Source organism: Papilio polytes, unplaced genomic scaffold, assembly GCF_000836215.1.
Source record: "Papilio polytes unplaced genomic scaffold, Ppol_1.0 DF820678.1, whole genome shotgun sequence".
Lineage (NCBI taxonomy): Eukaryota > Metazoa > Arthropoda > Insecta > Lepidoptera > Papilionidae > Papilio > Papilio polytes.
Window position 1 is genome coordinate 1,490,180 of NW_013528526.1, and position 15,547 is coordinate 1,505,726.

The following is a 15,547-nucleotide window of genomic DNA, read 5'->3' on the forward strand; positions in this document are numbered from 1 at the left end:
ATTGCGTTTTGTTTTCGTTTTTGGCCACTGTTCTAAATCGCGTAATTAATACCAAAATATGAAAATCATTCAAAAATCTAATAAACAGGCTCTTGTTACCTTTTAACTTTTAATAAGAAGAATCCTTCCTTTTTAAAAAATCTTAGCTGTATATTATGTTATGTTGTTCATCTGTTAATCTTACCAACTTGCTGACTGATTGGTTGGTCTTCTTGTTATTCAATAAAATTTATTTTAGAGTAATTTTCTTTATTGTACAAAAGTAAATTAAAATAACCACGAGAGATTTCTGGTTTCAAATCAATAATATTCTTTAGGACAAGGTTTCTTACATGGCTTGTAACTGCCTTCGGAACAGAGATATGACCTTACTTTTTTGGCTAATGGGCAATCTAATCTACCGCATGGTCCATGCACATCTCTCTTGTTAACAAATTGTCCGTGTTGATATTTACCTTTTACAGTTTGTCCGTGGATAAACTGATGTTGACTACCACGGTAGTCCATTCGTTTCGGACAATTTGTACCTCCACATGGACCCTTAGGGAAGCCCATTGCTAGTATTGTAAGCTCACTTGATGTAAACGGCGCGGTATACTCTTCGTATACAACTGGTTCTTCTTCTGGTCGTATTGGCTCTTTACTAATATCAGGTGCACCAAAAAAGTATGCTACAGGGGGTAGAGCGTCAATAGTAGTTCCATCCCAATGCCTTACTACTTCTAAATCTTTTAGCTTCAATTCATCATTAAGATATTTACGTCCCGGTATCCGATCCATCTCCGGTAAAGCAACGAAATAACTGATCACATTATTCCCCATACAAGTCAATCGAATGTAGAATTCTATTTCACCAGAAGGTTTTAAATCCTCCTCGCATTGTAAATATCTTGTCAGTTCTATAGTATTGCTTATCATTTCAGTTTTTGAAGTATCTCTGAATTCACCTTTATCCATATTCACTGGGTTTAATTCTGCAGATCTTTTTAGACAGTCAAAGAAAGAATCGTGCCAATCGACTTTGCAAAAACCTATACAGTTAAATTCTTGGTCCCTGTTCCATACAGTAATAAAAATTGGTGTTTGGCTGAGAACTTCTTCGAGTTTTGATGGTCGTGATAAAAACATGACTGAATTACCTACACCGAAGTATGGCGGTTGAGGTAATGGGTCTGAAGGTAAAACTAGCTTTATCGGAGCAACGCCTTTTTTACCTTTCTTTGGTTTTTTAGGTTTTGCTTTCTTTTTACCTTTTTTTTCTGGAGGTGGTGGTGGTGGAGGAGCTACGAAGTTGTCATGTGCTACGTAAAAGTCAAACAGAGGCAGACAATTCATTTGCAACGTACAAGTTTGCATATATTTCATTTCTTCTTCAGATGGCTTCGGGGGTTCTTTGCCCTTTTTACCTTTGCCTTTACCTTTTTTCCCACCACCTTTCCCTTTCCCTTTACCTTTACCTTTTCCTTTAGCTGCGGCTTCCGCTGCCGCCAATGCTTCTGCTTCCCGCTTTCGTTCTTCTTCTTCCAGTTTTAGCTCATATTCATCCTTCTGAGGTGGTTCCACTTTTAATATAATCTTTTTTACGAATACTTCTATCATGAAAATTTGTTCCATTATTATTCCTGTATATAGTAAAAAGTTATTTTAACAATTACTTAATTTACTTTAAAATAGGTACCAATAATAACTAATCAATTAGATTGTTATCACCACCTTTTTAATTTATTATAATACCTATTTTTTTTTGTTGTCGCGGGGAATGCATTTACGCACTTAACCGTCCATGCTGCGGAGGCAGCAGGGACAGTTTCGTGTGGGACTCCCGGCCTTAATCCCGGCCGGACTACCCACTAAACCCCGCGGTGTTCTCCTTCGCCGGGCCGTGGCATCTACGTTAGTTTATAATACCTATAATGAAAACACTTACGTTGGGTAACTTTTTTCTTTTTTTCTTAAAAATAAATATGTGATTTTTAAGTATCATTTGAAGTAATTTTTTTTATTTTTCCATTTTTTTTCACACTTTGGATTTGTTTTAAGTTTTATGAAGACATGTTTGTTTATATACAGTGTTGAATTTTGTTGACATTAACCTAATAGATTTCACATCAAGATGACATATGTAACAAGAGTTGTCATATGTCAGAAAATATTTGAAACCTACATGGATTTTGAAAATTATATGTTGGCGCTAGTGTGCTATCGTAATTTAATTTGCTCGCAACATAAGAATACAATCTACAAAATAATCTTCCACATAAAAAGCATACAAAACATTGAGGCGTAGTCGAGTTCAAGCGCCGGGGTCACGTTTACGCACGCGGACAGCGTAGACGGGGGGAGCGGGGGAGAGTATACGCGGGGAGGGGACATGCGCCTGCGCAGCCGCGCTACGCTATCACGGACTAAGTAACCGTTGGATGCATACGTATAATTTAGTTTATTTACTGTCCGTCAGCGCATTTCTTGAACAAAAACATAATCTTTTGAGTGAAATATATGAGAAAATACAGAGAAATATATTTGAAAATGCTATCATATTATTACATTACATTCTACAACTATTACATTGTTCAATTATTTAATAGTTATTACAGAGACTACAGTCGAGGTCTCAAAGGAGTTTGTTGTCCTACTTAAGTTATTTTGTTTATTTTTTTTTAATTAACACATCAACAGTAAAGCTTTTGGGATATCAGACTATCAATAATACAAGACGGATAGATCTCCCTGTCTCGCTCTAACTATAGGTATTTACATTTAGAATCGCGAACGTCATTTGTTTCGCAGTCCACTGCGGTCAGGATGCGGGTTATACATTATTCAAAATCTATACTCTTTGAAGACTACAATTTAAGTTCATATAGAAATTACTTTACGAACCAGAATAAAAGTAAAAATCATGGTACAAACATGATTTTTTTTTGTTTATGTTTTGTACACTTTTCTTAAATAATCGTGTATTAATAAATTCAAATCTAGATTAAACATGGTTAAAGAATATTCTGATGTCAATAAACTTATGAATTAAATTACGAAATGATATAGAAGTTCCATTGTTACAATAAAATCAAGTTGTCTAATAAAAAAGGTTGGTATGAAATAAAATTTTCCGTTTGGTCTGACGATCGATAACGTAGGGCAAGTTGAAGTGCAGTGCGGGGGAGGGGCTGGGTAGGTGCGGAGGAGGTGCGGGAGGGCGCGGGGGAGGGCGCACAACCGGTAGCGAGCGCATCGCGCAGCTGCGCGAGCGCAGGTTAAGGTCGCGGCTATACTGGAAACGTGATTTGCTTATTGTCATTATTTATGTAAAATAACCGTATTTTAATTGTACGCGAAATATAGGAAGGTAATATTTGAGAGTCGATGCGATAAAAGCCCAAACATAATATTAATAATGCGATGTTTAAAATAGATATGTTTAAAATAATAAAAAAATATGTTTGTTAGAGTATGTAGCCTAAAATGCTCAACGGATCTAGATGAAATGTGCCACAGATGTAGAAATTATTGTACATGAACACATAGGCTATTAATACATTTTTTACTTCGCGTGGAGGAAATCGCAGGAGAAAGCTAGTAGCTTATAATTGCAATTTTACAGTTCTCGAAAGTATATGTTGCCACATTCTCTCTAAAGTTATCGATAGAAAAATACCACAAAATCATAATTCATTCAGTACATTCCTTGTAAATGTTGATTCATTTCTGTAACTTGATAAGTTTAAAGTAAGGTTTGAATGACTCAAATACTCGGTAACACATTTCTATTTTGTAGTAAATGCAATGTGTCATTGCTGGCGTTTGAATATTTTATAAAACCATACGATATCTACTTTGTACTAAGAATTGTAATTCAAAATTACTTTTATGGTTACGAGTATTAAACAGAAATGAACATTGTATGCTTTTTTGGTGTGTATAAAAGTGTGAACGCACCCTTAGTAATCTTATTGTAATAAATAGGTACATCGAAATGAGACGATGGTAAGACTTTATTGCCTTTGTACTGGTATAGGCGTAGCGTTTCTATAAAATACACTCTATACAATCTTACTAATGTTATAAATGCGAAAGTTTAGGTGGATGGATGGATGGGATAGATGAATGTTTGTTAGAGTTTGTAGCCTAAACGGCAGAATGGATCTCGATGAAATTTGGCATAGATGTAGAGAATAGTCTGGAAGAGCACATAGGCTACTTGCTTTTGTTTTTTTTATACCGCGCGGACGGAGTCGCTGGCAAAAGTTAGTACTGTTATAAATGCGAAAGTTTAGATGGATGTTTGTAGCCTAAACTGCTGAATGGATCTCGATGAAATTTGGTATTGATGTGTTTTCCGAATTACGTCCTATATTCTACAGTTTTACCAAATTTCATCCAGATGTATCGGTTCTGAATTTACGTGGTAATAAACATCCATCCATCTAAGCTTTCGCAATTATAATATTAGTAAAATAAAATAAGAAATAATTTAATTTAACAACATGAGTAAGTATTACATCCAGACACCATTTTTTATTAGAGAGTTTTCATGACTCCACCCTTAAACTCTTAAAGAACTATCCATCTGTAAGTGCACCAGGTTTTTTTTATAATTGATGTTCAAATGTTTTGTTATCATTATAATACCATTCAAGTATTTGTCTTCGACATTTAATACACCTTGCAGTGCACGTACTATCTGTACCATTACTTTTTATTTCCTACTGAGATGCACGAGTGAGATGTACAATTTGCCACAGGTTGGGAAATGATATTATGTATGTAACATCTCTTTTCTTAGTAAAAACACGTGGAGTCACGGACAACAGCGTGTTTGTAATAAATTAAATTATTTTAACTTTAGTGTACTATAACAGGTTGAACTATGAGCATTTTTTTTATTTTTTATTTTATAATATATAGTGGAAAACGAGCAAGCGGTTGCCTGAAACCACCAAAACGGAAAGCGGCCGCTGCCCATAACATCCGCAATTGCAGATGCGTTGCCTACCCTAAATTGACGGAGGAGAAGACGCACATAAAGAGGACATTTCCCCTTCCTATGCGTTCCCTCCACCGTCAAATCCACTTTTCCTTTTGCTCTTAAGAAAAGGGCGGAAAGGAAAAGGGACTAAAATTAGGTCTCCGGCACCACACTCATCAGACAAAAAGCGGAATTGCTCCCACTTCACGTCTGTTTTCTGTGTGGTCGTGGTATTACACCGGGCGAGCCGGCCCAGCAGTGCGAATATGTTAAAGCGGGCTCTACCACTGTTAAATATTATATTTTCTTGTAAAATGAAATAGCTTTTTAATATCATCAAGTTTGTAATTGAAAGACAAAGTTTCTCTACGTGTTGTGAAACTGTTTAATGTCCTCATCAATATCAATTGAGAGTTTCGTTCCCTGTGGAGAAAAGTTTAAAAAATTAAATGAAAAACGTTGTTGCAAAGTTGGAAAGAAGAACGACGAGTGTCATTATCGATTTTTTTTAATATCCGTATGAAATTAGGTAAAAAGAAACTTAGGATGCTGTTTACGTGAATATATTGAAACAGTATAAATTACTCTGTAAGAAGAGTGTACTATGTTGATTTTCAAGTTTAAAAAAGAACTCGTAGTAATGATTTACAAACAGAAAATTCATTAAGAAAAAAATAGATAACTTTTTCCTAACAAAGTATCAATAATAAAAATATATAAAATCTTCACTGACAACTATCATCATCATCACCATCATCAACATTATCAGCCTTTGTCTGCCCACTGCTGGACATAGATCTTTCCCAATGCAACCCCTTAATTGAACCAACGGCGGAACCAGAGGGGGGTCATGGAGGTCATGACCCCCCTGAGCTGGTTGGTCAAGAATTTGACAAAATACATTTACATATTTTGTCAAGCTCTTAACTTGACCACGACTATGTGACCCCCCCCCCCCTTTAATGTTGTTAATGTTGGATCCGCCCTTGAATAAAACCAACAGTGGCATTGATCTGTACTCAATATAGACGCATGTTATCTATTCAAAGTTTTATTGCAATGATCAACACAGAGTTAACAAATCACCCCCAGCACAGGTGGCGCTGTTTTCACAGACTACCCGGCCAATGTTTGCGCTTCAATTAAAACAAGGAATAATAAACACGAGGTGGTCATTTACGTTTGCTGTAGTTGGTTTTGAACTTAACGATTTTGTTGTACAAAACATAAGTGACAAGAGTTTAAAAATTCAATTAAAAACTTGAATCAAATCACATTATAATTTAACATATGAAGATAATACTTGAAAAACAAACGAAATGTACAACCTTGAATACCTTTGTTAGATAATACTACCGTTAATGAAAACATATAGAAATCATTCTTGTCTATTATGTTCATAGCTTTTACGTCAACATAGAGATGAAGCAGCAAATACTTGAATACAATTAATAATCGACTATGTTGAACTATAATACATCACAGCTGTTTTAACCTTTATAGATTTACATCTTCACTTTATTGATTTCAAAACAACTCCTTAGTAAACATTACATATTTTTCACGCTGCCGTTTATAACTTGGACCAAACAGCAAGGATTCCAGAAAATTTATTGGATCTGATTGAAAATATTGTCGGCTGGTTCATTTTATGTGCTTTCTTAAATTACGTTCATGTTTACTGATGGCAAATTATACTTAACATAAATCTTTAAGATGAGGACAAGACTATTATTAAAAAACGACATTAAATCACAAAAAGAACACTAAGTTCACGGGATTTATTAAGATGTTAACAAGTCTTGTTCAAAGTTTTTAAATAAGCGTTATGTTTTTAAATAAATAGTAATTTGACTGTGATTTTCAACAGTAGACTCCACTCTTGTGACTTGCACATATCTGCGAAGATATTCAAAGATATGGGCGAAGTCAAACCTCAGTGGGCCAGTGTGGATGACAAAGTAGGCACCGAACTTATTCGTGGACGTAGAGTAAGCTGATGGTGATTAAGTGTTAAGAATCAATGTAGATGGCTACAAACGTAAAGGAAGACCGAAAAAAGTATAGATGGATTGTGCGAAAGAGGACATATGTGGATTCAGATATGACAACTTATAGAAATGTATGGAAGAGCAGCACATACTGTGCAGACCCTTCGTAAGGATAAGGGGAAGTTGTTGAGGATGATTTAATTATATTCTATTCTTCACTTCACACTTCACTATATTCTATTCTTTACTTTATTTTAAAACCTTTTTTCAGCAGATTTTCTTATTTGCTTTAGTATTAAGGCACCATAATAACACCATTTTATATGTTAATTTTGATTATGCATGGACCATTTTAGACATTAAAATGCAAATATTTTGCAAGACTTCAAACATCACGTATAAACTCCATAGTAATTGATTTAAGTCACACATTAGCGAAACTGTCCTAGCCAGTAATAACAGTTCGTGTTTAGTCTCAAAACACCTTAGGACTAAAACAAACTGAGTCGTACAAACATTTGTGTCGAGGCGCCAATGCGAACTTGCGACGGGTTTAATTGACAATAGAAAGGTTATATTGCCTGATAGTTTAGAGGTCCTGTATAAACAATGAATATAATCAAATAATAATTTAGTTAGCTAATTTAATTATTGAATTAACTATTTGGCAAACTGCTCCTGACTTCCCCCGCATGAAATTAAAAAAAATACCCATGTTACTAGCTGATAACATAGCTTTTTAATGGTGTAATAATTTTTGAAAATGGTCCAGTAGTTTTCGAGTTATTTCAATTAAAAATACAAATCTTTCCTCTTTTTAATATTAGTATACATTTAATGCCACAACTAAAACAATGTTAATAAAATTTATTGGACAAAAGAAGTTAAAACAGGGGAAATAATTTACAGAAAACAATTGAAGAAAGAGTAGTGCCAAATGAAAAAGCATATTAGATAGATATTAGAGAAAGTCCCGGTTCGTTCTTTTGGAATCCCAAGACTTAATCGCACTCGATGATAGCCACTGCGAGGATTTTTTTGAGTAAAATCTCACATAACCTAATCTCACAGAATATAGTGTATCATTTGATAATTCCCTTCCCGTGACGAAAAAGATATAAGACAGGAAAATTTTATTAAAACCTGATTAGTAACACAATGAAAAAATAAACCATTTGATTACTAAATGGGAGAATATTTTTCGTCATAACTGTACAGAAATCTACTCAAAGCATGAAAATTCGAAGCTTACTCAAACCACGACCTTTCGCTATCAAAGCGACCATAACAAAAGACGTCTGTTTTAGTTTGCACGAAACTAATTGGTTATGCAAAATTTGAGTGGCCCATCCAAGTCCGGGCCAGATAGGATGGAGATCAACGTAAACATGGCGCCGTCGACAAAATAATTGGAGCCCGTCGGATGAATTTTATTCACAAGTGGCCTTTGTCTCATGATCCGGATAAGCGTTTGGTTTTTTTAATTATATTTTTTTGGCGAAAGTGCTGCCTGTAAATTTACCTTAGTTACAAATTTATGAGTGTCATTAAATATCTTTTGAAGTGGATTATTGTTCACATTTTGATGTTTTTTTTAATTCTTAATTAAAAATTACAATACAAATTAGATTGCCATTTTATAACAATGTTATAAAATTCTAAAACAATCACGTTTAATCAGATTTTTAAGAGAGTTTTTAAGTAAAAAAATACTAGCTATATTTATAACTCTATTTTCAATTTAACAGTGACGTCACGCCGGATCCATAGCATTTGTCCGTCATTTTTTACGTTTATATATTTTTTGTTAAAAACCCATAGAGTTGTAAAAATAAATGAGGCTTCGCGAACGTTGGGGCGAGGACAATAGTTGGGTCATTATACTCGGCCATTTGAAGCGACTTCGATTGCAGGGGAGGCCGGGGTCGGGCGAACAACCTGACATCGAGTGACGGATTAAAACTCATAGATTTAATGCAAATACAAAGAGAGTTTTTAGTATACGTATAATATGGTTTTTGCCCATGTACTTGTTAAACAGAATGACAAGTAACAGATGATAAGTAAATATTCCACTAAAACAATACCAATGCCAAAGTTTAGATGGATGGATTGGCGTTTGTAGCCAAAATTACTGAACGAATCTCGATGAAATTTAGCATAGATGTAGAGGATAGTCTGGAAGAACACATAGACTACTTTCTTTTTCTATTTCACTCGGTTGGATTCACTAGCTAGTACAATTATAAAATTATTTATATCCTCTTACGATTTCTATAATTTCATTCTGCTGAGATTGTATGAAAGGAAAATGCGTTCAAATTATTTCCCTATCAGCTAACAAGGCGTCGCCTTCCAAAAATTATTTCGTGTATCGTTACATTAATTTTAACTATAAAGCCTGAATTCCTGTTTGCCACTTAAAGGGGGACTCCAAAAGGCCTATTCAGATGTGGTCGCTATAAAAATTTGAACGAAAAACTCATTCAAATGTGAAGGGAACGCGTAATTGTTATTTTTAGTGTAGCGACCGATGTCATGGTTTAGAATATATATTAATATTATGGAATAGATATTACGTAAATTAATTTAATTTTAACTTATATACACAGATGTTTTTTTAAAAGCTAGTTTGTTCGAGAAAATTGTGATTTGTGGCGTTAACATCGTCCACTGTGTTCTTTATATTCGAATGTTATACTTTGTTAAAAATCATTATTTAAGAACGTTTTATTTCTTAGAGATGGGGTAGAGTAAAATTATAGTATACCTTTTGATATTATCTTGTTTATGACTCAAGAACAGTCCCCTAGTGTGTCCCTACCTTTCTATTTATTGTAATTGTTATGTTTATTCCGGTGTAATACCGCTTGTACGATTTGACGTTTAAGATGGCGGTGTAGAATTATTTCAGGCAATATGCTTTCCTACATAAAGAGGCTCAAGAAATTTAAACATTTTTCAAAGCAACTGTATCTCGAGAAAGTTGATTTTTGTTCATGTTTTGATTGTCTAAATCTTTGTTAAGGGTATAAAAACTAGAATCTAATTACAATTAGCACTTAACTATTGTACGTACTCGACCATAACGAGATAATCATCTTAAAAAAGACACGTATGTAGCGCGTGTCGTGAAATGAATACATTTTGAAGCAATTAACCATTTAACTAATTTATTAATGCTATACAAAATCATACCACAGTCCTTATCTCATTTGAATTAAAGTTCAAATTCGAATTAACATTTTGATTTAGACAGTAAAGATAAGTTGGTTTAAGAAAGAAATACTGAGCATTTACAAGCGATTATTATTGAAAACAATGATCGTGGGAATATTGTAAGTATAACGGGGAAAGCAGACGGACTATTGTATGCTGAATCATAATGTTCAGCTGCAAATATGTATGTAGAAATGTTAATAAGAAACGGTCTGTATTAACTTCCAAGCATTTACACTGTCTTTTTAAACTGTTTTTTTAAACTGTCGTATTTATAATTACTTATGAGTGTGGAGGGACACCGGTAGAGGTAGACCTAGAAAGAGATGGATGGATTGCGTGAAAGGTGACATGATGAAGGAAGAGATGACAGATGACGTTTGATAGTTATGTGGAGGACAAAAGCCTGCTGCGCCGACCCTACGGGAGTAGGCAAGGAGGAGATGAAAGATGAATGATGGGTTGCTGAAATTTTGCATTTATTTTTTCATTACCATTCATTACTGATTCATTAGTACTAGGTTGAACTAAGTTTTCTAAGGTGTAAAACTCAAGTTACGTATTTCCGAAAGGCATTTCATGATGTTATCGAACCAGTAACACTAACGAAATGTTAAAAGTAGCTGGGAAACCAACCATATGGAAGATAAGTAAGAAATACAGATGTTATTACATGTATTGTAGGTAATTATTTTCATTATTAATCCAAGAGAACGCCTTCCGTCTATTCGACTTCCCGTAGACTTAACTCGAATACTAATACCAAATAAACTGATCTATCGTACCAAATAGAGTGAACGAGTAATCAATATTTAAACAGCAATTACCTAGATGGAATCATGCTTCCGTAACTGCAAGCTCTATAAGCGAGCTTAAATTGAAGTTCAGTTATAAAGCTCTGAGGAGATTGTCGATAGCGTCGGAAATGATAACTCAATACAAGTTACTGTAATAATATCTGCTTATAGTTTGACCAAGAATATAAAAGCTGTCACCACATTAGGGAAAAAAATGGTACTCATTTATTTTTGAACATAAGATAGTGATTTAATAAAAAAGTTGATTGAAGCGCCTACACATTAGGATTTTTACCTTGGTTGAACTATACTTAAGACACACAGGCTCTTAATAAATGTTGAAGTTTGTAGACCAAAACATTTTTGATATGCGAAATTTTAAAACTAACATTCGGTCAATTCAATAGTTTTATCTCCATAATATTTATGCCCTGTATTTTATTTATTTTTTCACTACAAATAACTGGACAATTCTACAATATTTGTATGTCAATGAATTATATTACATTATTTTCTGCTTTATGTATTTTTTCCTCTATTTTTTTTGTATATTTTCTTTTAATACTACTACACTACGGAACGTACATCGCGTGTTAAAAGGCATGAAACAAAAACGCATCAGGAAGTTTGTTGCGTTTATGTTAAACGAATTTAACTTCTATTCCTTAGAGATAAAGTTTAATTTAAATGCATCACTTCTTACACACAATAGGTGTAGATTCATTTTTCCTGCTTACACGACTGGGTCAAGTTCAGACCTGTAGCTGATTGTAAGAAGTTCGTATAATTAAGACGTAACTGTAACGAAACAGTTACATGGAAAAGTGTGTTTCCACTGTCATCGTACATGTATCAAAACATTGAGACGTCAAAAACTGAGACGAGTATATTATGTTCTTGTTCAGGGTTTGTGATAGTAATTCTTGGTTGAATATACGATGGTCTTTTTTGTGTATGTTATAGTAAAATTACTCTAAAGGACACTTAATATATTATGTCCATTTAAATCAATTATCCTGTCAATTTAGTGATCCCTTATGGAGCATTTATGTGCCCGTAGTATTTATTTTACCAGGATGTAATTGTTGTAATAAAGTTCATATTTTGAGTTTAAATTTAGGAAGACCCTTAACCAAAAATACACTTAACTAAGAATGCTTTATTTGGTAAAAAATAGGCATTGATTATTTATTTGTTGTATAATTAATCACTTATCTATCCAATTTGTTGTAACAATCTGATTAACAAAGTACAATCGGGAAATCTGGCGGTGCTTTAAAGAAAAAGCCATTATCGTTTAAACGTTCTACGAGTACACATTGAGACATCTAAAAATAACCAATAGAACGCAGCTTATAAATTTGTCTGTACGAAAAACGGTCGTTTGCATAACTCACTCCTACCTAACTGGTTATAAGAAGAGACAGAGTTTACGTCATTGCATGGAACGAACCTATTGTACTGAAATTGGTATACCGCGAATTGCCGCCTCTGTACATGCATAAATTTGTTAAGTTCCCTTCGCTATGTATCTGGCTTGTTCTAATTATATTGCCAAGGTTCTGGCTTCACTCTATTGTCTTTGTCTAATGTTTAAAATTAGAATACAGATTAGATATTGTTTAGATATCTTGGCCAATTTATTGGCAATTATCTTTTGCACGTTCTGTCTAATAATTGTTTGTAAACAAAGTTGTCGTATACAATAGATAAATTCTGTTTATATAAAGTATAGCGTAAATTCTACGTATAACATAGCTACAATATAGCTTAAGACAGATATTTTTTACTAAGTAACTCGATGCAATTTGGTCTAGATGTAGATCATAGTCTGGAAGAACACATAGGCTACTTCCTTTTTTAATTCCGCGCAAACAAAGTCGCGGACAAAAATTAGTATGTTATCGAAAAAGATAAACTACACATAATTTCTAACGACATTTATTACCATTCTTAATTTACTTCCTCTTGCAGTTTGATTTATATTTCCTATTAAAGGAAACAATATTAAATAAGTCATAAACTTCAGATGAACGCCTTTATCTATTCTCTAGAGGTTAGCAGCGTGTTGTAAATCCAATCGGCTTTAAAATCAATCTCCACAGTGAGGGAAATACCAACAAATTAAACGTTAGTTATTACGTGGTTAAGCTACTGAACGACTCCCGTGACTGCTTTTATGTTTGTTTGTTTTTATATCTTTACATTTTATTGAAGTTACCTTATAAAGGATGCTTAATTAACAATTATGTAAGTCAGTTTGATTAGTATAGGTTAGTTGAAATTATGTTGAATACATCCGTACGCGACTCCGATTGCACAGTTAAAATAACTTAAGAACTATAGAGAGTATCGAAATCCGTTGTGCTGTTTTGGGGATATTTAGCTATGAATATCCATCCAATTAAGCTTTAAAAATTATAATATTAGTAAGATTAAAAAGAAAAATGTCAAAACTTAAAATCTTTGCAGTTCGCATTAAGAAAGTTTGAACTCTGTATTAATCCATAGTGATATTAGCTTACTAATGTCCAGTTTCTCAGCTACTTTTAAACATTCGTTAGCGTTATGGTTCGATAACTTCAAGAAATGCGTTTCCGAACTACATAATTTGAGTTTTACTCCAATGAAAATTAACATAACACTAAGGAATCGCTAGGTTCATCAAATAAATAGAAACTTCAGAAACCCAGCATTATTAGATATAATCGCTTTCTAAAAAAAACAAAGTTAAATTGTCATTTTTGTCACCCGACATTTCACCTATTATCCTAAACTCGGAGACGAATAATAAACTGCCTTTAACTACCAATAAAATATTTAACAACGCTCCGTTACTGAGGAAGCCTGATCAACGATACTTGATGTTTTTTGGTACTCAAACAACCATTATTACTTGACCCCTCCATCCCTACGTTCGGTTTAAAATTACCACCATTTCTCGCGCCACATCATTCGTGAGGGGTCAATTTTAATGGTTGAAGATTATAGGATGTTTTTTTATGGTACTATTTTAAAATATGCCATCTTAAACGACGGCACGGCTTTACAATTTATGGTGAACGTAATTTTCCTTGCTTTAAGACAATGGTTTTAATTATAAGAAGCGATAACTGTACAGAGCATTAAATGTTTAGTGTCATTTTGATTACCACGTTTTTACATTTGCGTATTCATTTCCATCTTAATGTGAATAAAACCTTATTACGAATTATACTTTGACCTGACATTAAAAAAAAATCTTTAAATCTACTCTCGTCCATGTTATCCTTCGTTAAATTTTCTTTAAAAACAGACATACATAGAGGTCCTTGAAGAAGCGAACTTGTTTCTCAAATCTTAACGCATCTGTAGTTTTTCTGATGCTGAGGATGTCCATGAACCTGGAACAGTAGCTCAGCATACCCGTCACACTTCTTTTAAACAAAACAGACATAAAATTATGTTTTCATATTTGATTTCTGACAGTAAAAATTCATATTAAGATGTAAATGTCAAAGTAAACAATCAACCATATTATAAAGGTACTTCTCCTTGTCAACATTCGTCACTTTTGTCAAAAACTGAACATGTAAATAATCAACCATATTATAAAGGTACTTTTCGTTGTCAACATTCGTCACTTTTGTCAACAACTGTACATGTAAATCCACATAACACTGTAATTGCTGTAAAAACACATAAAGCTAAAAATAAAGCGGTGTGTACACTATACGTCAAACTTAACGCAATAAACAATGTCCAAAGAACCGAGTGGTTATAATTGTCAGCTTTAAACATCGTAACTGCGGTGGTTTAAAGTTAACTTATTGTGTGATGGTTTATTAATACCGACTTACTGTGTGAGAGGGAAGACATGCTGTCTCTTTCTTATACTTTGCATGTTTAACAATAGGTAAATGAACTAGTTATTGACCACATTAATTACTTAGTACTCTATTTTTCAAATAAATATTATAAAGCGCTGCAATTGATTATTCAAATGATTTATTTTATACAAGCTGTTGCACGTGACTTCGTCTACGTGAAATTTAAAAATAACAAAAAAACGTTGCCTATGTTACGTGACAACCTAGCTTTTAATATGTAAAAGATTTTTTTAAAAAAGGTTAGTAGATTTTGAGTTATTTAAATACATAAAAAATCCGAACACATAAATCTTTTTTCTTTATTATATAAGTATATGATAGATATAATAAGAGTAAGGTAACATAAAGGTGAGTAAAAATATAGATGATGTAATAAATTATTTCTTTATTCATCTTACTTATATTATAAATGCGAAAGTTTAGATGGATGGATGGATGGACGGATGTTTGTTAGCGTTTGTAGCCTAAACGGCTGAACGGATTTCCATGAAATTTGGCACAGGTTTAGAGCATAGTCTGGAATAACACATAGGCTACTTTTTATCCCGGGATAAGTTACGGTTCCCGTGGGATTCATTAACTTAATTTTTTAATGTTTATTCGATCATTCTGCAACGGTTCAACATTTCTTATTGAAATTTGGCACAGATGTAAAACAAAATCTGGAGTATACATGGGATAAGCTTCATCCCCGAGGTATCC

The 15,547-nt window shown here is 33.5% G+C and overlaps 1 protein-coding gene across 1 annotated transcript; it reads right to left on the bottom strand.

Moving 5' to 3' along the window:
- Window positions 1-267: 267 nt before the first annotated feature.
- LOC106110318 lies at window positions 268-1,616 on the bottom strand. The gene has a single exon (XM_013292086.1). It carries the CDS (start codon window positions 1,612-1,614, stop codon window positions 301-303), a length of 1,314 nt encoding a protein of 437 aa, XP_013147540.1. The 5' UTR covers window positions 1,615-1,616; the 3' UTR covers window positions 268-300.
- Between the last annotated feature and the right edge of the window lie 13,931 nt (window positions 1,617-15,547).

Coding starts and splice junctions, on each gene's coding strand:
- LOC106110318 (XM_013292086.1), bottom strand. CDS start 1,614: ATGGAACAAATTTTCATGATAGAAGTATTCGTAAAAAAGATTATATTA.